General features: G+C 60.1%; 1 protein-coding gene across 4 annotated transcripts in view; it reads left to right on the top strand.

Annotated features, from left to right (window-relative positions):
• Positions 1–4,046: 4,046 nt before the first annotated feature.
• Positions 4,047–21,882, top strand: part of LSP1 (lymphocyte specific protein 1) — a 39,051-nt gene continuing 21,215 nt past the window's right edge. Inside the window, exons 1-2 of one of the 4 annotated variants that reach the window (XM_027581126.2) lie at positions 17,835–18,405; positions 18,748–18,827. In XM_027581126.2, the coding sequence (XP_027436927.2) occupies positions 18,748–18,827 (80 nt within the window). In that variant the 5' untranslated portion in view covers positions 17,835–18,405. Of the gene's footprint in view, positions 4,198–17,834; positions 18,406–18,747; positions 18,828–21,882 lie in introns of those variants that run through there. The other 3 variants (XM_027581123.2, XM_027581124.2, XM_027581125.2) reach the window with 3 other exon arrangements.

Here is a 21,882-nt window from a genome sequence, read left to right as displayed (position 1 = left end):
TGCTCCAGGAGACCCCAGCCACATGCAGCCCAGGAAGGACCCCCAAAGGGAGGAGGAGGGCAGCCAAGGTGCAGGGACGTGGCCTGTGCCATGGGTGATGCTGGAGGTCGGGGTAGACACGTAGCCCCAGGAAGCCCCAGGGGGACCTCAGCTGGGCTGTGGCCAGGAAGGGCGAGGGGCCGGGAGTCAAAGTGCCGGAGGTCAAGGACAGGAGGGTGTGGGTGGGTGAGGCTGGCGCGTGTGCAGGTGGCCGGGGTGCACCTGCGTGGGGCAGGTTTGTGCTCACAGCCCTTTCCCTGTCGCCGGCCACGAGGCCGGGAGGCGAGCAGCGCCCCAGCGCCAGGACTTTCCCTGTCGCCGGCCACGAGGCCGGGAGGCGAGCAGCGCCCCAGCGCCAGGACTTTCCCTGTCGCCGGCCACGAGGCCGGGAGGCGAGCAGCGCCCCAGCGCCCAGGCCTTGGTCCCCAACAGCATCCTGCACAGAGGGCCTCGTGGAGGAGGGGCTGAGCGCTGAGCTGGGGGAGCAGTGACGTAAGTGAGGGAGCAGGTGACAAGGACGCTGCGTGGCAGGTGCAACGGAAGTGGGGTTTTGTGCCGAATGGACCGCCGGCCCTGGACACTGGCACGTGGTGATGCTCCCTCCACGCATGGCGGCTTGAGCTCAGGCCTCCGTGGGCCTCGTTGTGCCCCCACGCTCTGCCAGGTCAGATTCCGACCCATCCGTTGTCCTTCTCTGGCCTGACCTGGTCTGTGTGTCGACCCTGCTCTTAACCCCTCCTCGCTCATTCTGTCCACCCTCCGGTCTTGTCACCCAACGTCACTGAGTGTGTGGTCCTGACACCTCCTTCCCTGGGGAACCCGTCCCACCCGGGCCCTTGAGGCCCCACCTTGCCTATGGCCTGCTGCCCCTGGACAGTGGCCTTGGTGTCCCCCCCACAGCGTGGAGTCAGTACCCCCTCCCCCAGGTCCTTCTGTGCTGCCCGCCCTGCAGAGACCTCCTCCCGGCCTGGCTCTCAGGGCCTCGCGCTCCTCGGCTCAGCACGTGCGCTGTCAGAAGCCCACCTGGCGCCCACCGGCTGCCGGCAGAGCTGGTTCCGGTCTGGCCTGGGGTCAGCTTGTGGCTTCACTTGACCACTCACTGTGTCACCGGACACTGCACCGGGCTCAGAGGGTTTGGAGGCATGAAGACGGACAACACGAGACCGGTACCCTCTCGACACCACCCTCTTGCACTTTGGACGATGCCAAGGGGGGACAAATGGTGGAGTGTCTGTGTCTCGGGCAGACTCATCTCCTCCACGGAGGGCGCAGCGGTGCTGCCGTCAGGATGGACGCTGGGCCCCCGGGATGCCTCTCACAGCATCCATGCCTGTCGGTGCAGGCTGAGTGCAGATGAGGGACCGGGAGGTGCTTCCTGTGAAGGGAGGCGCAGGAGGCCCAGTGGCCAGGGCTGGATGGCCCGGGGGTCTAGGGGACGCTGCTGAGCAGGGGGGCAGACCTATGCTGACTTCCATGTCCTCTGTGAAGTGGGGGTGACAAGGAGGGAGGCCCAGGTGCCCCTGCGGGGGGGTGGCGGCCGTGTCTGAGCCCCTCCCTCCCAGGTACCTTACCAGGTGGCCAGGTGCACCCCATGTACCCCCAGGCCCCACAGAGCGTCCTTGGGCATCGCGGCCCCACCTGGCGCCCCCAGAGCAGCGGACTGCCTCTTGCCTTTTGGCCCCAGCAGGCGTTGGTGAGACGGGGGGCGGGCGGCTGTCAGAGCCCCACAGCCAGAGCGGCGTCGACAGCAGAAATGCATCGTCCCTCCTGGTCCTGGAGGCTGGAAGGCCCAGCTCCAGGTGTAGACAGGTGGGTCCCTTCTGAGGCTGAGAGGGAGAGTCCGTTTCGGGCTGTCCCCTGCTGCTGGTGGTTTCCTGGCTTCTTTGAAGTTCCCTGGCTTGTAGACATCCCCTCCCCCGCCGGCCTCCGCCTCCATCCTCACATGGCCTCTCCCTGCGAGAGAGTCTGTCTCGAGTTCCCCCTTTTCATAAGGACGTAGTCATATCGGTTGAGGGGCCTACCCTAATGACCTCACCTGCAAGAACACTATTCCCAGATCAGGTTCCGTTCTGAGATCCTGGCAGTCAGGACTTCCCCTAGGAATTTGGGGGGGGGACACAGTTTAACCCCCACCAGGAGGGATCGGGCTGCCTCTGGGCCTTTGGGGCTGGGGGTCGGCAGAGGGGGAGGACAGCACAGTCCGGAGGGCCCTGGAGTCTGGGGAACACAGGTGCCAAGTTCTGAGAGGAGATGAAACAGGGGGGCCGGGCAGGTCAGGCCAAGCCTTGGAGGGCAGAGCCGGCCTCGTGGGCCTGGAAGGGGCCTGCACTTGGTTTCAAGCGCCACTGTTTCCCTTTGGAAATTCCTAGTAGCTTTTGACTCAGAGGCCCCGCATTTTCACTTTGCCCCGGGCCCCTGGCGTCAGGGCGTAGGCCTAGCCCTCAGGCAGTGAACAGCACACGGTAGGGAAGCCATGTGTCGGGGGGTGCCCGGCCTCCATCTGCCCTCACCCATCCTGGCAAGACCCCTACTGTTAACAGCCAGGATGCTGGGATCAACCTCACCACAGGCCAGAGGGAAGGACCCCAGTGGCAGGTTGACTCAGGGTCGCAGCCCCTGACGGGGCGCCGGGATGGTCTGTGTCCCTGGGCATGCTGGGGCCCAGCTCCCACTCGGATGGACATCCAGCCACAGCATCTTTGTCCGTGGTGGACAGCGAGTGACCCCTGGAAACCACAGAGGGGACAGGAGAGGCCTCAGGCTGAGGGGGCCCTGGGGGCCCTGGGGGCTCCTCCGTGCAGCCCCTGGGCCTGGCCTCAGTCCAGCCCTGCCCCGTAACCCCCAGTGCGGGACCCTTTCCTATCTCCAAGTGGGAAGGCTTCTTGGTGTGTGTGTGGCGGGTGGGGGCTCACGGCCTCCCCATCGGCTTGTCCCTCGGGCAGGCCCCACCTGCTGGCTGAACACTCTGGGGGCCCTGTCACCCGTCCCCACCTCCCTCTGCCTTGGGGTCCTCTGCAGGTCACGTCCAGCAGGGTTTCTAGGCCCATGGCTGACCAGGGTGTGGCAAGATGGCCTAGCACTCCCTCCTTTCGTTCTTGGGGCCCGGGGTCAGCCCAGCTTGCCAGGGAAGTCTCTGACGCCTTCACAGCCAATTCTGGGTTCTGGCCCTCACAGCCCCATGCCACCCCTCACTGACTTCTGAGCCCCTGGTCTGGCGACTCCCAGCAGTAAAGGACTGTGAAGGGTGGACATGGCCTCAGTCCATCCCCTTGTCCTGCCAGTGCCTCCCGGGGGGGCCCCTGAGCCCCCTGCCTCCAGACCCCGGTGACGCTGACCGGATGTGGTCAGCTCCAAGCTCCCTGAGTATGGGGGTGAGGGGGTCGGCAGAAGGGCAGCTCAGAGAGCAGGGAGCCCAACAGTTTAGGAAAGTAAAGGAGGCACAGAGAGGTGGGGGTGTGCAGCACGGGGCATTTCCTGCAGGGCCCCAGCTGTCAGCCATCTGAAGAGCTCAGACTGGTCGGCGGGGCTTGGAGCAGGGCCTTGAGGACCACCCGGTCCCTCATCTGCACTCAGCCTGCACCGATGGGGTGAGATGGCTCGAGGCCCAAGGCTCAGAGGACGGGTGCATCCGTGCTCCACTCTGTAAGCGCCCAGGAGAGCTCCATCCAGAGAGGCCAAGGTGCTTCACCTGGAGGCCTGGGGTGCTCATGGAGAGCCAGCCAAGCACAAAGAGACTTCAAGGCCAGGCCTGCAGGGGATTCTCGAGGAGCGTGGGGGGCTCCCAGGCAGGCATGCGCACACCGTCCCAGCCCCTGCACCCCCCGCTGCCTTCCCAGGGCCCCTCTCTGTCACCCCTGCCCTTGCAACTTGCCTAACACTTCCTGATGGCTGGTTTTTTTCTCTCCTCTTGCATCAACCGATTAGAAAACAACACCCCAACCCCAGCCCCAGTGTGCTTCAAACCTCAACCTGCAGCCGGAAGGGGGAAGTGAAACCCGGCTGGGGGTGGGGGCTCTGGGGCCCGCCGCCTGAGGAAGCACCCAGAACCACAGCACATACGCACAGCCCGAATCAGCCCGGCGCCAGCCCAATGGCGGAGGCTCCCAGCCACCCCAGCTCCGAGGAGCAGGAAGAGCTATTGGCGGAGAAGGATGCCGGGTAGGGATCTGTTCCGAGCGCATTTACACGGGGGCTGGGGCACTTCGCCTGGTGGTGGACGGTGCCGTGGGGGCCTCAGGGCAGCACAGGGCGGCAGGGTACTTTCCTGGGACCCCGTCTCTCCACACACTGAGTGGACGCCTCTGCAGTGGGCTTTGCGGGGAGAGGCCAGCTCTGCCCACGAGTCCGTGGGACACCTGGACACCTGATGCAGGGACTCGGACATGGCCCGGACAGCCTGGGAGTAGACGGGCCTTGGTGGGTCGGCCCGGGCCAGAGCTCCGACCGAGGGCAGGAGGTGAGGGGGGTGGCGGGGGGGGGGGGGGAGCCCGGCCAGGAGGACTGGCTGAGAGGGGCTGCTTGGCCCCGTGACCTCCGAAGCCTGTGCGTGAGGCCAGGCTGGGGCTCCGTCCCCGTGCTGCCCCCTGCCTCGCGGCGATGGAGGAGGCCGAGGATGATGGCTGGTGCCTGTTCTGGGGATGGGACATGAGGGGGCATGGGCAGCGGCTGTGTGCCGGCAAAGATCCACCCCCACCACTGCGGCCAGAGCCGGGCAGAGAGCCTGTGGAGCCGCAGGGTGGCAGCCTGCACAGGGGCAGAGAAGGGCTGTCGGCGGGCGTTGGTGGGCCGGCATCCGGGCTGAGCCAGGCCGTGGGGGTCTGACGGCTCTGGGGCACAGATGAGATTGGGGCTTTGGGGACAGTGGGGCTTCGAGGGGCAGATCTGTGGGGGACAGGCCAGCGATGGACGCCAGTGGGGGATAGAGGCCCCCCGCGCAGGAGGGAGACCGTGGCCGGGGGCTGCTGCCTGGGGAGCGGAAGGCAAGGAGCAGGTGGCCCGGGCCGGAGGGAGAGGCAGGACACACGCCGACCACAAGCCTAGAGAGGAGAGTGCTGTGGGCCGTGGTCACCTGCCCCAGGGCAGAGCAGCTGCTGGGTGGGGCCGGGTGGGGCCACCAGGCCGGGCCTCAGCAGCCCCGGGGCCGACTTGCCTGCGGAGGCTGGTGGCCGCTACCTGATCCTGGGACCATGCCTTTATTCATAATGAGGGAAACGATGGAAATATCGGCCGTGAGCCTGTGTGTGTGTGTGTGTGTGTGCGCGCACGTGTGCACGTGCATGAGGGCGGGGGACGGTCACCTCTCCTTGCCCGGTCCCACAGGGGGCCCTGGTTCGGGGGCTTCAGGGACCCAAGCACTGGGGCGTCTGGAAAGAGCAGTCAGGGTCAGGGTGCATGAGCCAGGCTGGGGCTGTGGGAGCCACACAGCCCCTCACAGGTCGCTAGGGGACCCATCGCGAGGGTTGGGGCCATGGAGCTCGCGTGTCCTTCCACCCAGGGGTGACCGGCAGACAGCTGCGCCCCACTCAGAAATGGCTCCTCACGTCAGCACCGTCCCCGGGCTCCTCGGGCCACCGCATGCCCATAGAAGGGCACGGCTTGAGCAGTCTGGCCGCGGCCCCCCCGCCTCCCTCCTTGGCCCCGTCCTCGGCCCCCCCTCCCAGCTGTCCCACAGGCGGAGGAAAGAGAGGACGGCGTGGACCCAGCCGAGGCCTGGGCAGGCGGGAGGCGGGGCTGCACCTGTGCAGCTTGGTCAGGGGCTGCGGCTGGAGAAGGAGCTGGCCGCCCCCCGCCCTAGAGCCTGGTACCCCGCGAATGTCACCCCCCCTCCAGTGCAGTGTCAGAATGAAACCGAGACCCAGGGTAAGGCAGGGTTCCCATTTCACAAGGTGACTAAGGGAACCGGGGATTTTCCTGTCCAGGGTGGTGAGAAGTCCTGGTGCCCAGGGTGGGGATGTGGGGCCTGGGAAGCCCCAGGACGGCCAAGCCTGGGCAGGGTCTGCTGCGGCTGGGGCACTGCAGCCAACACCTGCTGCCAGGCCCCCCCACCTTGCCCTACCACTCCCACCCAGCCAGGTCAGGCCGCACCCCTCCAACGAGGCAATAGGCTGCCCCCTCAGATGCCCCAGGACGGGGCCTCCCCACCTCAGACGGTTCCAGGATGGGGCCAACCTCTCAGATGCCCCAGGACCGGGCCTCCCCCCTCAGACTGCCCCAGGATGGGTCCCCCCTCAGAACGTCATATTGGGGCCCAGGACCAGGGTGACCCCAGCAGCAAGCCCCAGGCAGGGCGTTGGCCCCTCCTCTGTCTCACCTGTAGGACAGGTCAAGATGTTCTCTCCTTGCTCCAGCTGCCCAGCTGTGGGATCCCACAGAGCTGGCCAAGGCCACGGGGCTTTAGCATGGCTCTGCGGGGCCTCCCTGGAGGAGCTGAGGTGTGGCCGCGCACCCCACCCTGTGGGGAGTGATGGGCCCGGGACCCCGAGGAGGGCAGGGCCGGGGCCTCCATACAGGTGCCCCGAGAGAGGGCTTTCCGGATGCCTCAGGGATCCCGGGTTTGACAGGTCCAAATCCTGGAACCCCAAACCTTTGAAGGCCCCGTGTGCACCCCAAACTTCACCAGGGCCGACCATGCTGTGCTGGGTCCTCCCTGTGTCCACATGGCAGAAGAGCTGCCCCTCACCTGCAGACAGGCCTCAGCCCTGCCACATCCCAGCCCACTCCCCAGCTTGGCAAGATGCCCTCTCCTGGTGGTCTCCAGGCCCTTATCCACCACGTTCTTTCTCCACAAAGCCACTGGACCCCACGTGCGGAACCTCTCACCACAGGGCAGCTTCTCCGTGCCTCTGGGCGGCCACCACAGGCCTGCCTTGGTCACCCTGACCTCACTTCCCTTCCAAGGTCTGGCACTCCTGGCACCTCCCAGTTCCCACCGGAGCCAGACCACTGCAGGCTTAGCACAGACCCTTAGAGCGATCCCTGCTGTCCCGTCCCTGCCCCAGCTTTCCAAGGCTCATCCAGCCCACCTTGGGTGCCCACCACCTAGGTCTGGGCCAGCCAGGGAACCCTAGTTCTATTCTGGGAACCCTGGTTCTGACCTGGGAGCCCTGGTTCTGTCCTGGGAGCCCTGGTTCTGTCCTGGAAACCCTAATTCTGTCCCGGGAACCCTGGTTCTGTTGTGGGAACCCTAGTTCAGCTCTGGGAGCCCTGGTTCTGTCCTGAGCACCCTGGTACTTTCCTGCGAGCCCTAGTTCTGTCCTGGGCACACTCGTTCTGTTTTGGGAGCCCTCGTTCTCTCCTGGGAACCCTGGTTCTGTCCTGGGAACCCTGGTTCTGTCCCGGGCACCTTGATTCTGTCTTGGGAGCCCTCGTTCTGTCCTGGGAGCCCTGGGCTGGCCTCCTCCCCACCCCCCGCCCCAGGCTGGCTGGGCTGCTCTGGCCCTGGATGACCCTGATGGGGGCAGCAATTGGGTGAGCCATTGTCTCCTTACCCCTAGGCTTCTGGCCCCCACTGCCCTTTGGGCAAGACATGGCTCCTGGTCCCAGGTGACTCCGGAATGCTGCCTCCATCACTTCTCCCTGTGCTGAGCTAAGAGGCGGGAGAGGGCAGGGACCACCTTCAGGGTCACTCTGAGCAGAGGCCCTTTCTGGGCTATCTGTCCCTGCAGACTGTTCTGGCCTTGCCCTCTGGGCTACAGGTGGCTCGCAGCTGCAAGAAGGGGCTGAGCTGGCCTGGAGCCATGAACACCCTGGACTTCATCTTCCTGTCTAGCTAAGGGAGCCGGGGGGTGGGGGGGGAGTGGGCCTGCTGCATTGGAGGGGGCCAGGACCCCACAGGTCAGAACCCCCATGCAGCCAGACATGCTGGTGGCCCTTCCACCTACCTGCCCTCTCAGGGAGCCCGGCCACCAATTGGTAGAGCCAGGATGCACGGCTCTGCAGAAGCAAGCAGCACCAAAGGCCACTAAGGGGCAGGGGTGGGACCAGGACCCAGCCTCGGTGGCAGGCTGAAGGGTGGGTGAATTGGGGGTGGCATGCTGGGGCTCTTTCCCCAGCCCTGCCCAGGGTCCGGACCTGAGGACAGCAGTCAGAGCTGGGTCAGGCCTAGGGACACCCAGATGGGCCTCCTCTCCTCCTCCCTCCAGGTCAGTGGTCTCAGGCACCTGGAAGTTTCCCGGGGATGGGGAGGCTGAGCTCAGCCCAGATGATGGATGCCTCCTCCCGTGCCGGGGCTGGTGGAGGTCACTGGCTTCCTCCTGCTTTCCACCTGGGCCCTGTCACATTCCTTCCCTAGGTGGGGGACAGGGAGAGGACACCACAGCACACTTGGGGACATTGTGGGCCCCCGGCGCTGGTGATTCAGGAAGCCGGAAATCCTCCCCTGCATCCTGGCCCCCTCCCTGGTCCCCCATCTGCCTTCTCATGAAAACAACGCTGGAGCCACATGGGGGCAGTGCCAGGAGGGTCTCAGGGAGCAGAATGGGGCAGGCCCAGATTGGGTGGCATTGCAGACCCCACCAGCCTGCCTCTGCCTCAGTTTCCCTGGAAGGGTGCCAGACTGACTGGTGAGCCCTTGGTCAGGAAGATGAGAGTCCAGCAGTCCAAAGTTTAGCTTTCCTGGGGTCTGAGTTCCCAGTGCCTGGGGGAGGAAGATGAGGGACACAGGGCCCCAGAGGCATGTCCAGCACCTCTTTCTGGAACCCCGAGGCCCCCTGAGGCCTCAGTTTCCCCATGTGCCAGCCTCCATCAAGCTCTTCAAACAGAGGTTCTCGTTTCATGGTCAGAGAGGCACTTCACAAGGAGAAACCAAGGCTTAAAACGACTGCCATCAAGAGACACTGTCCCGAGCCTGGAGGGACACTGGCTGGCCCTAGCTTGGAGGCATGTCTCCTAAGGATGCTGCCCTGCAGGGACCCTCTTTGGGGAGCCTGTGCCCCCTGTGGGCTCATGGTTGGGGTGCTGGGGATTTGACAAGGCCTCAGGGAACCCAGGATGTCTGGGCTGCCTCTTGGAGGTGCTTGCAAACCCCATGCAGTGCTGCCAGATGGCTCTGCACCTGTTGGGTTCCCGTCGGGGCAAGGGTGATGTTTCCTGGGGCCCATCCAGAATAGGGCGTAGCTAAGAAGACACCCCCAGAGACCTCCCCAAAGGCAGAAATGGGATGTGGCACCATCAGAACAAGCTGATTCTTTCTAGAGGTGTCTCACCCAGGCCCCAGTCTGTTCCTCTCAAGGAATCTTTCCAGGGCCTTCTAACACCTTCTTGGAGATTGGGGATCCAGGGCAACAAGCAAAGGGAGTTCTCAAACCTCTCCTAGTGGGTGGGAGTACACAGCCACAGGCCCCCAGCCTGCGCCCCTCCCCCACAACCACGAGGCTGGAGAGAGGGGCCGGGGGCCTATGTGGGGTATGAGGTGGCCAGGAGATTAGGAGATTGAAGAAATCAGGCCTCCTAACCCTGCTGGACAGCACAGCCCTGTGGAGCCAGACACAGGCAGATAAGAGGTGAGGGTGGGAGGTGGGGAAGAAAGCCCCTTGCCCTTTCCTGGGACCAGGCCAGTCCTGTCCAAACTCCATCTGCTAACTGCCTCTGAACTGGGAAGTTGGGAGTTGGTGGGGTGGGGGAGGGACCAATATCTGCTCTGGCTTGCAGGGAGGGGCTGTCTGGGAAGCCAGAACCTGTCTGTGACCCCCTATGAGGCACCCACATCCCCCTGCAGGAGTGGGAGAGACTTGGGCCTTAGACACTGCAGCAGGAGCAGCTATGTGGATGTGTGGAAGACAGCAGGGGTGTGGGGTGTGACAGTAGTTGGGGGGAGTGGCAGATTCTGCGCCTTCCCCCCCCCCCCCGAGCCTCAGCTTCCTCCGCAGCACACGGGCTATGTGGGAGGATGGGGAAGGGTCAGTGCCCTGCTCTGTGCCTGGCGGGTGGGATCTCAGATGCTGCTCCTTCTGTGCTTCCCACAGGTGTCTGTACCCCTCCCTGGGTGTGACTGGCTATTTTGATGGTTTTGCTTCTGAGGTAACCCAAGGCTGTCTTCTCCTCCCTCAGCTACCTCCCTCAAAGGAGAAATGGGACTCAGGAGAGATGGATCTAGCCAACTGATTCTGGAGGAACCTAGAAAGAAACCTTCAGTCTTTATCTGGTCCTATCCCCAAACCAGTCCCAGCTTCCTCATGACACCCACCCACCCCCCACCTTGGCCCCTCTTTCTTTGCTGGGCTGGCCCACGTAAGACAGATAAGTGTTCAAGACATTTGGAGGCTGCCTTCTCTGTAAGTCAGAACATTTCTCTATCCAGGGTCACCCAGGAGCCACAGAGGCCACCCCATTACCCTTTCTCGCCACCCCCACCTGGGCCCCACAGGCATGCCTGTTGCACATTTCATTGGGATACCGCTCCGTGAGCATGTGGGGTGTGTGTGTGTCTGTGTGTGTGTTGAAAATGTTTGAACAAGAGAACAGATTCTTACTTCTCCAGCCCTTATTTAGGTTCTACTGTAATGCTCAGCCTACTGGGCCATGAGGGTCTTCTCTTTTATCTTCTTCATGAACCATGAAGAAAGAAAAGAATAAAAGACTTAAAAGGAAACTAAAAGACTTAATGATGGAGAAAAATATGAATGAAATAAAAGTGAATGAAGAAAGGTAGGAAGCAGGAACACCTGGCTGGCTGGATGATAGATGGATGGATGGATGGATGGGTGCATGGATGGATGGATGGATGGATGGATGGGTGGATAGAATGGATGATAGATGGATGGGTGGGTGGGTAGATGGGTGGATGAATGGATAGATGGATGATGAATAGATGGATGGATGTGTGGAGGGATGGAAGAGTAAGTGGATGGGTGGATGGATGGGTGGATAGATGGAAATATGGATGGATGGGTGGATGGATGATGGATGAATGGGTGGGTGGGCAGATGGGGGGATGAATAGATAGATGGATGATGGATGTATGGATGGATGGATGGGTGCATGGATGGATGGATGGATGGATGATGGATGGATGATGGATGGATGGATGGATGGATGGATGGATGGATGATGGATGGATGGATGGATGATGGATGGATGGATGGATGGGTGCATGGATGGATGGATGGATGGATGATGGATGGATGGATGGATGGATGGATGATGGATGGATGGATGGATGGATGGATGGATGGATGGATGGGTGGATGGATGGATGGATGGATGGATGATGGATGGATGGATGGATGGGTGCATGGATGGATGGATGGATGGATGGATGTATGGATGGATGGATGGGTGCATGGATGGATGGATGGATGGATGATGGATGGATGGATGGATGGATGATGGATGGATGGATGGATGGATGGATGGATGGATGATGGATGGATGGATGATGGATGGATGGATGGATGGATGATGGATGGATGATGGATGGATGGATGGATGGATGGATGGATGGATGGATGATGGATGGATGGATGGATGGATGATGGATGGATGGATGATGGATGGATGGATGGATGGATGATGGATGGATGGATGGATGGATGATGGATGGATGGATGATGGATGGATGGATGGATGGATGATGGATGGATGATGGATGGATGGATGGATGGATGGATGGATGGATGATGGATGGATGGATGGATGATGGATGGATGGATGGATGGGTGCATGGATGGATGGATGGATGGATGGATGATGGATGGATGGATGGATGGATGGATGATGGATGGATGGATGGATGGATGGATGGATGGATGGGTGGATGGATGGATGGATGGATGGATGATGGATGGATGGATGGATGGGTGCATGGATGGATGGATGGATGGATGGATGGATGGATGGATGGATGGGTGCATGGATGGATGGATGGATGGATGATGGATGGATGGATGGATGATGGATGGATGGATGGATGGGTGCATGGATGGATGGATGGATGGATGGATGTATGGATGGATGGATGGGTGCATGGATGGATGGATGGATGGATGATGGATGGATGGATGGATGGGTGCATGGATGGATGGATGGATGGATGGATGGATGGATGGATGGATGATGGATGGATGGATGATGGATGGATGGATGGATGGATGGATGATGGATGGATGGATGGATGGATGATGGATGGATGGATGGATGGGTGCATGGATGGATGGATGGATGGATGATGGATGGATGGATGGATGGATGATGGATGGATGAATGGATGGGTGGGTGCATGGATGGATGGATGGATGGATGATGGATGGATGGATGGATGGGTGCATGGATGGATGGATGGATGGATGGATGGATGATGGATGGATGGATGGATGGATGATGGATGGATGGATAGACTGGTGAATGGACACATGAAATGGAAGTATAGGTAGGTTGGTGGGCAAATGGATGGAATGCTGACAGATAAATGATTGGATAGGCTAAAAGAAGGTTATCAAGACATATAGATGGATATGGATAATGGATTGATTTTTAGATGGACAGATAGGGGAATATAGGAAGTGATAGATGAATGGAAAGATTGATGGTGAGTAAATATGCATACGGTTGATGCTGTATAAACTATCAAAGAGGTAGATTGATGAACAGGAGCACCTAAATCAGGAATTTTTCACTCAGTGTTCTCTTTCTAGAATACTTTTTCCCACCAATGTATATAGCCACCTCTAATCTTTCTCAAGTCTCTTTTCAAATAAGGAAAAGATTATCCCTTCCTATGAGGTTTTCTCTGACTATCATACATAAAATATCAATTTCCTCCAAGACCCCATATCCTCCCACCCTGATTTATATTTTCTATAGTATTTTCTACCACCATTTGATATATTACAGTATATACTTACTGTTTATTTTTGTCGTTGTTGCGCCAGCTAAAATGTCAGCCTTGTGAGAGCATGGGCTTTGTTAATGCCAAATCCCTGGTACCTAAAAAGTGGATACAGTAAGTGTTCAATAAGTTTGTTGAAAAATATATAAGGATAAATGGAGTTATGAATAAATCAATAGTTGGTTGGATGAGATACGGATGAGTGAATTATGGATAAAAGTAATCACCTTTATGGAAGGTTTACTAGGTTGCACCAACTATTTTAAGTTTTAACTCATTTGGACGGCTTAATGGGCAAAGTAATGGGAAATATGTATATGGAAATATAAACATGTATGTATTTATGCACATCTTCATGACTTGCTAGATGGAAATATGGGTGAACATATTGGACAGATAGATATATGAATGGGTGTATAAATGAGATTGATCAATAGTAAAATATTTGGAGAGATGGATGAGAGTAAAGACAAAAATATTTGGAGAGATAGAAAGGTGTATTAGAGATGAACAGATAGTTCACTGGTTGAGTAGTGGTCAAATAGATATAAAAATTGATGGTTGAATATATACATAATAGTAATTAACATATATTGAGTTCCAAGTGGATGGATGGCTGAGTATTTCTTCTAAGTGTTTTATATGTATTATGACATTTAGATAAATGGTTGGATGGGTGGGTGTTGGGGGGTGGATGGATGAATGGAGGGATGGGTATATATTATTGATAAATGCTTGAATGGATCAAAGGAAGGTTATTGTGTTTACATGGATAATTGAATGGATAGGTATCCTGAGAAGTTGATGGATTGATAATGATGCATGGAAAGACAGATAACAATATAAAGAGGATGGATGGATGGATGCATGGGTGGATGGATAGATGATGAATGAGTAAATGGATGGATGGAGGGTCAACGGATGGATGGATGGATGGATGGATGGATGGATGGATGGATGGATAATGGGTGGATGGATTGGTGGATGGATGGATGGATAAATGGATGCATAGATAGATGATGAATGGGTGAATGGATGGATGGTGGGTTGACAGATGGATGGATAGGTGGATGATAGATGGAGATGGATAGATGGGTGAGTGAGTGGATGGATGGATAAATGAATGGATGGGTGAATGGGTGGATGGATGGATGGATGGGTGGATGGATGGATGGGTGGATGGATGGATGGGTGAATGGGTGGTTGGATGGATGATGGATGGATGGGTGGATGGATAGATGGATGGATGGGTGAATGGGTGGATGGATGGATAGATGGATGGGTGGATGGATGGGTGGTTAATGGGTGGATGGATGGATGGATGGATGAGGGAATGGATGGATGGATGGGTGGATGGGTGGGTGAATGGATGGATAGATGGATGATAGATGGATGATAGATGGATAGGTGGTTAACAGGTGGATGGATGAATGGATGGATGGATGGGTGGCTGGATAGATGGATGATGAATGGGTGAATGGATGGATGGGAGGTGGTCAGATGGATGGATGGATGGATGCATAGATGGATGATGGATGATGGATGGATGGGTGGGTAAATGGATGGATGGATGGATAGATGGGTGAATGGGTAGATGGATGGGTGGATGGATGGATGGGTGGATTGATGGGTGGATAATGGGTGGATGGGTGGATGGATGGTTAATGGGTGGATGGATGGATGGACGGATGGATGGATGAGTGAATGGATGAATGGGTAGGTGGGTGGATGGATGGATGGGTGGGTGGGTGGATGGGTGGATAATGGGTGGATAGATGGATGAGTGGATGGATGAATGGGTGGGTGGGTGGATGAATGGATGGATGGGTTGGTGGATGGGTGGATGGATGGATGGATGGGTAGATGGATGGATGGATGGATGGATGGATGGGTGGGTGGATGGATGGATGGATGATAGATGGATGATGGATTGATGGGTGGTTAATGGGTGGATGGATGGATGGATGGATGGCTGGATGTGTGGGTGGATGGATAAATGGATGGATGGGTGGATGGGTGGATGGATGGATGATAGATGGATGATGGATTGATGGGTGGTTAATGAGTGGATGGATGGATGGATGGGTGGGTGGATGGATGGATGGATGATGAATGGGTGAATGGATGGATGGATGGATAGATGGGCAAATGGGTAGATGGATGGGTGGATAATGGGTGGGTGGGTGGACAAATGGATGGATGCATAGATGGATGGTTGGATAAATGGACGGATGGATGGGTGGATGAATGGGTAGATGGTTGGTGGTTGGGTGGATGGATGGATGGATGAATGGTGGGTGTATGGGTGTATGGCTGGCTGGCTGGATGGATAGATGATAGATGGATGATGGATGGATGGGTGAGTGGATGGATGGATGGGTGGGTGGGTGGATGGACGGGTGGGTGGGTGAGTGGATAATGGGTGGGTGGGTGGATGGATGGATGGGTGAACGGATGGGTGGTTAATGGGTGGTTGGATGGATTGATGGATGGATAAATAGATGACGAATGGGTGAATGGATGGATGGTGGGTAGACGGATGGATGGATGGATGGCTAGATGGATCATAGATGGATGATGGATGGATAGGTAGTTAATGGGTGGATGGATGGATGGGTGGATGGATGGATAGGTGGTTAATGGGTAGACGGATGGATGGATGGGTGGATGGATGATGGATGAAGGATGGATGGGTGGTTGATGGGTGGTTAATGGGTGGATGGATGGATGATAGATGGATGGATGGATGAATGGATGGATGGTGGGTGGACAAATGGATGGATGGATAGATGGATGGTTGGATAAATGGACGGATGGATGGGTGGATGGATGAACGGATGGATGGTGGGTGGGTAGGTAGGTGAGTGGATGGATGGATGGGTGGATGGATGGGGGATGAATGGGAGAATGGATGAATGACAGATGAGTGGTGGATGGTTGGATGGATAGATGCATTGACAAGTAACAGTAGAGTTAATAGTTGATATCAAATACTCTGCCCTATCATTCCTATTAGGACATGCCCTAGTTATGAAATGATGGATGCTGGCCACTGCATTTAAAGATCTATTCTTGCCACTTCCCATCCATCAGCATTTCTGATAGAGAATCAAATAATTGTATTTTAAGTTCTTAGTGACAGAGAACCGCTGCCATTCCAAGGCAGCCTTCTCCCCATGGGAATATTTTTCCTTCTTTTGAACCGAAATATGTCTTGGCACATTTCCTCCCTGGCTGTCTGTGACTGGGATTCCAGAACCAGGAGCAGGAGGCAAGGGAGAGATGCGTAGGTTGAGATGGAAATGAGGCACAGGCTCACTTCCCCTGGGCGATCTGGCTCAACCTGAGGGCCAACCCTGCACCCCGCTCCCCTTTCCCTTCTCCTGTTCCTCTAGAATCTTGAGGCATCTGCAGCTCTGGCTGGATGCTGGGATGGATGGTGGGCACAGCTGCTTCTGGGGCACACCCTCACATTCTCTGGCTCCCCCGGGGGTTGTGGGAGGGGAGAGCTGTGAGCTCCCCTCCCGGGCTGGCCACAGGACCCAGCCTGGTGTGTGTGTGTGGGGGAGGCGGGGGACGAATCAGAGCCAGACTTCGTGACGCCCACGAAGTCTGCACCAGTCAGCCCCTACCTGAGTCACCGCGGACCGGCGTTATGGGCCATGTGGCTGGCACTCAGACACACACGGCCTTCAGAGTGACTTGGTTGCGTGTGCGCCACTCGCCCGGATGATCTTAGCCGCGCCCTCGTCCAGCCTCACGTCCCCCAGGTGCTTTCAGACCTGGCCCCCTGGCCCAGCAGAGGCCAGGCTAGCTGCGGAAGTGAGAGGGGCTGTTCACCCGTGCTATGGGGAAGGAGGGCAGCAGGGGCAGGCAGTCAGCACACCAGCTTGTGGTACTGGCTCTGCCGACCCCAGCTCTGCAACCTCGGATACCAGTCTGAGCCTCGGTTTCCCCATGCGGGACCTGGGTGCAGCAGCCGTGAGGGTTGGCGAGCCGGGCAAGCTGCTGGACATGACTGCTGGGCACTGAGCTGGGCTCGGTGACGCCCTGCAGACATGAGTCCAGTACCCGCCTTGTCCGGTCACTCGCCCGCGAGCGTTCTCAAGTGAGTCACGGCGACTGAGCCCAACCAGAGGAACAGTGGGCTGGGCTGCACCTCCCGGGCCTTGGCCAGAGCACGAGGGGCAGGGGGCCCGCCGGCCAGGGCACCGCACTGACCCTGTGCCCACCGGCCACCCTGGGCGCGTGCTCTCTGCTACCAAACGGGGCAGGCCATGTTCGTCTCTGCCTCTGGGGTCTCCCTGCTCTGACCTCCCAGTGCAGTGCGGCGGGTGCTGGGGAGGGCAGCAGCCTCCCCATTTGGGGAGCAGAGAGGATTCCCCCTCGAGGTGATAAGTGGAGCAGAGAGCTGGGCATAAACAAGGGGAAAACTGGAGAACCAGGAGGGAGGGGAGGGAGGGAGGGGGAGGGAGGGAGGGGGAGGGAGGGAGAAGAGGAAGGGAGGGGAGAGGAAGGGAGGGGGAGGGAGGGAGGGGGAGGGAGGGGAACAGAGATAGGGGCAGAGAGAGACACAGAGGGAGAGGAGAGGAGACAGGGTCTGAGTGTGGGAGCAGGGAGGGCTGGGGGCTGGCGGGGAAGGAGCAGAAGGCCCAGGCCGGGAGGGGGCAGGGCAGGGGAGAGGGGCAGGGCAGGGGGGCTTGACCCAAGAGACCCATAAAGGCGAGGACAAGAGGAGGGCCAGAGGGCCAGCCAGGCCAGGCCCAGGGCGAGGGGAGAGGTGTGGAGGGATGGAGAGGCAGATGGGGGGGGCTAGATGCCCCGCCAGTGGTGGGGATGAGCTGCAGGAGAGCAGAGTGAGGCTGGAGCGGCCGCCAAGGTGGCCGAGGGGAGACCATGCCCATCCCAGGCCGCTGAGGTCCTGCTAAGCCCCAGGGCTGCTGGGCTGGAGGGTTTTCTCTCTGACATTTTTACTAGTCTCGGAAGGAGGGGGAGGGGGAGGAGGCCGAGGGGGGAGAAGGGGGCTGGGGGGAACAAAAGGGAAGCAGCTGCTAAACGTCCTGAAGGAGAGACCCACAGAGTCCGTGAGGCCGCACAGACGGGGACAGACAGACGGGCACCCAGACGCCCGGGGGGCAGCTCGCGGGGAGCCGGCCCGGGAGACCCCCAGGGCCAGGGGGCCCGGGGTGGACAGACACAGGCCACAGACAGGGAGACAGGGCGAGCAGACGGGGAGGGGGTGTCAAAGCCAGAGAGCCCAGACGGCCAGCCAGACGGAGAGATCGAGGGACAGGGACAGGGAGCGAAGGAGGGGACAGGAGCAAGGAAGGAGAGAGGAGGGGGAGAGGGGTCCCAGTAGCAGGAGGAGGAGCAGGGGGAGGGCAGCAGACAGAGGCCGGCAGCCTTTGAAGAAGGAGCAGCCGCGTCCCCAGGGCTGGGGTCAAGCCAGGTCGCCGGCCCGCGGGGCGGCCGGCCAGCAGCATGAGCGGCTCGGCCCTCCTGAGGAGCAGTTCCGGCAAACGGGGCCTGGACAAGCTGGTGAGGTAGGTGCCCCCCGGCCCAGGCTGGGGCAGGGCGGGCAGGGCCGGGCAGCTGGGCCAGGAGCCCGGGCACCCAGGGCAGGGCGAGGGCTGTGCACGTGCGCCGGCTGTGTGCACGCGGCCCGCTTCCTCCTCTCGGCCCACGGCTCTGCACACTCTTGCCCACCTGCACGCCCGCTTGGCCTTGGCAGGACCACTCTCTTCCCAGACACCTTCCCCTGGCCCCGGGGCCTCTGGCCCAGTCCGCTGGTCCCAGGGTGAAGGGGTGTCCTCGGCACGCTTCCAAGGCCTTGCCTATGCTCCCGCCGGCCCCTGGGGACCACCCTGTCACCCCTTGCTTTACAGATGATGAAGCCGGACTTCGCGGCCACATTCACCACCCCCTTAGTGCACCAGCCCTGCATGGGAGGCGCCACAGGGCCGTGGTGAGTGCTTGGGCCTCGGAGTCAGAGTCTCCCTGGGCTGGAATCCTGGCTCCCGTGTCTTGGGCTTTGGGCCAGGACCCTATCCTCCCTGGGCCTCAGTTTCCTCCTTTGTAAAGTAGTGGCGTGGTGTCACCTACCTTGAAGAGGAGTGAACAGAAGCAAAGGGCCAGGGGCGGGCCCAGAGCCACCACTCCATTCCACGGGCTGCTCACCACTTTACTCTGAGCCGCCTGCAATGCCCTTCCTCCTTCTCTACCCTTCCAGGCATCTAAGGCCCAGCTGAAATGCTGCCTCCTCCATGCAGCCTTCTTTGGCTTCTCCTTCAATGGCATGGAGCGTGCTGGGCAGACTGCAAGCTCCTGGAGGGAGGGACAGGCATCAGCCTCCCCAGCTCCACCCACGCCTTGACTCTGGGAGGGAGGAGAGACACGGCGTGCGGGTCGTGCAGGTTGGCTGAGAGCAGCCCCAGACCCCTCCTGCTCCGGCCGGTCGGGTCCCTCAGACACTGAGTGACGGCTCTCTCCTGGCCCCTCCCAGGCATGGCCCACGGGCCACCACTCAGGGTCAGGACCAGCAACGGGGTTTGAGGGGGCCCCTGCTGGCCATGGTCCCCCGCAGCCCCACCCTGCCCGCTCGGAAGGTGGACCCCCGTTCCTGGGCTTCACACCTGCTCCTTCCCGGCTCTGCCAGGCCCACCCTGGTGCTGCTGACCAAGGGACCCCCAGGCAGGGCTCCTCCTCCCTGCCCAGCCGGGAAGCATCCTCCCAGGAGTCACTGCGGCTGTCCCCTTCCAGAAAGCTCTGTGGCCCGAGGACTAACGGGTGCCCAGGGTCAATCCGTGAGGCTCACCAGCACTGCTTAACAAAGGGGGAAACTGAAGCCCAGCAGGGCAGTCATGCAGGAAGAGCCCCAAGGTGCACGGGACTCAGGTCCCTCATCCCAGGAGGACCTGGGTCACAAATGTCTGTCCAAGAGTGGCTTTGGCTCTGCTTCCAAACCCAGTGTTAGGCTGCTGCCCTGGGCGAGCAGGGACAGTGGAGGCAGCGGCGGGGCTTGGACGTGCAGCTCCAGCTTGGCTGGGGCGGGGGGCGGGCACAGGCTGGGGAGTGAGCCCCGAGCCCCTGAGGGACCTGCAGAGGCCAGTGGCACAGAGAGGGAAGGACGCGTCCCTTTGAACTCCGTGCGCCGTCCTGCTGCCGGGGGGCCGCACGGGGAGCAGGAGAGAGTCTCTCCCAAAGAGTGATGTCAGGGTGCCTGTGTCCGGCTTCGGTGAGCGAATCATACAGCTCACATGGTGATGCTCCACAGGTGTGTGGTCAGTGCAGGCCCGGAGCCAGCCCTGGGCCGGGAGACCCCCACCCACCCGTGGACTCCAGGGGCCAGGTGGCTAGTGGCATTGCCACCACCCTCACCGATATTAGCACCTGTCCTGCCTCTCACGGGCTTCACTTCCCGAAGCCCGGGCCGACGGCCCCTTGTCCCTGCTGGACAGACAGAAAACCAGGCTCAGAGAGGCTAGTGACTTGCCCTGGGTCACCCTGGGAGAGGGGACCTGACAGCCGTGCCCACTGCGTCACCCTAATCCTTCGCTGGGGACCGCCGGGGTGCGGGGTAGGGCCCCTCTCTGTGACAAAGCTCAGTGGAGGCATTCGGGAAGCCAGGAGGGGTGGGTGTAAATTGAATCCAGTTTAAGTAGGTTAAAAATCGGCCCGGGAGGGGGGACTTGTCCCCATGCCTATCCGTACCCCTGTCTCAGCTCGGCACCATCCCCGCGGCCGCGGTGCGGGTCCTCGCCAACTGTCACCGCCCAGGAGGAGGCTTCAGGTGGCAGGGCTGGCCGGAGCCGACTCCTGCTGCTGTGCCCCCAGACCCGGCTCCGTCCTCTGTCCCCTCCTACTGCCCCTGGCGATCCAAAGCTCAGCCAGGCCCATCCTGGGCCAGGCCAGTGTTAAGGATGAGCAGGGAGCACCACTCAGGTCCACAGAACCCCTGGGTTCCAGCTGCCTGCCTGGTCAAATGGTCTCGGGGGACCGGGCTTGGTGAAGGGGGGCCTTGGCTGGCACGGACCAAAGGGGCTGGGTCACCCTGCTGGTGTCTCTCTTGGCATTCAGGCTCACGGTCCCGCCGGGGAGGCTCTGGGAGCTGGAGGAGCCCTGAGGCAAAAGCCCCTCTGCCCACTGCTCTGGGCACACGTTCACCATAGACATGCCGGCAATCTTCACGCCTGCCCTCCCACCCTGGGCAGCCAGGTCTGGGAGGCCTCTGGGGACCCCGGTGTGGCCAGCAGGGCCAGGGATGAGCCAGCCTGAGGAGGTGGGGGTCGGGGTGGGGGTGGGGGGGAAGCCAAGCCTCCAAACCAGTGTCCAAAGGGGCGTGGCTGCCTCGGGCCCACCCAGGGCCCGAGGGGAGGGGGGGCTGGCCCTCACCCTGGCAGAGCCCGGGCGTCTGGTGGGTGGTGCTGCCCTGGGACCAGGCGGTCTGCCGGCCAGAGCTGCCCCAGGAGCCCAGGCGAGCTGGCATCGCGGGGGTGCGGAGCCTGAGTGGCCCAGCCCCCTGGGCAGGGCATCAGGGCCGGAGCCCAGAGCACTGAGGTTCAGGCTCCAGTCCCATCCCACGAACAAGAGCCGGACAGGGCGGCGAGCAAGCAGCAACCCCGGGTGCACTGGGCACCTGGGGGCTCTCCCCCCACGCCCCTGCCGGAGCCTCGAGAGGGCACCCTATGGCACCTGAGCCCCGAGGGTTGGCTGGAGTGGGCAGGGCTCCCGGGAACACCTCATCGAGCTCGGAGTGGCTCAGCACAGGTTGGTGGCCCGGGGCCAACCCACACAGGTGTCCAGGGGCAGGTGGGACCTGGGGTGGAGGAAGCCTCGGCGGCCCCTGGGGGCAGGGAGAGCGTGGGATCAGACCAGGGGCCACCCCAAGGGGTGGGAGCGTGGCCAGGAGGGGTGCTGCCCATCTGGGAAGGGAAAGGTGCTGAGTGGGCTTGAGGTGAGGTGGGGGGCAGGGGGTCGTGTGCCCAGCAGGCTGTGAGGCTCTCCCAAAATGTGTCCTAACA

This window comes from Zalophus californianus, chromosome 11 (assembly GCF_009762305.2).
Source record: "Zalophus californianus isolate mZalCal1 chromosome 11, mZalCal1.pri.v2, whole genome shotgun sequence".
Lineage (NCBI taxonomy): Eukaryota > Metazoa > Chordata > Mammalia > Carnivora > Otariidae > Zalophus > Zalophus californianus.
Note: the sequence above shows the minus strand (reverse complement) of the source record. Positions and strands in the feature narration are given on the sequence as shown.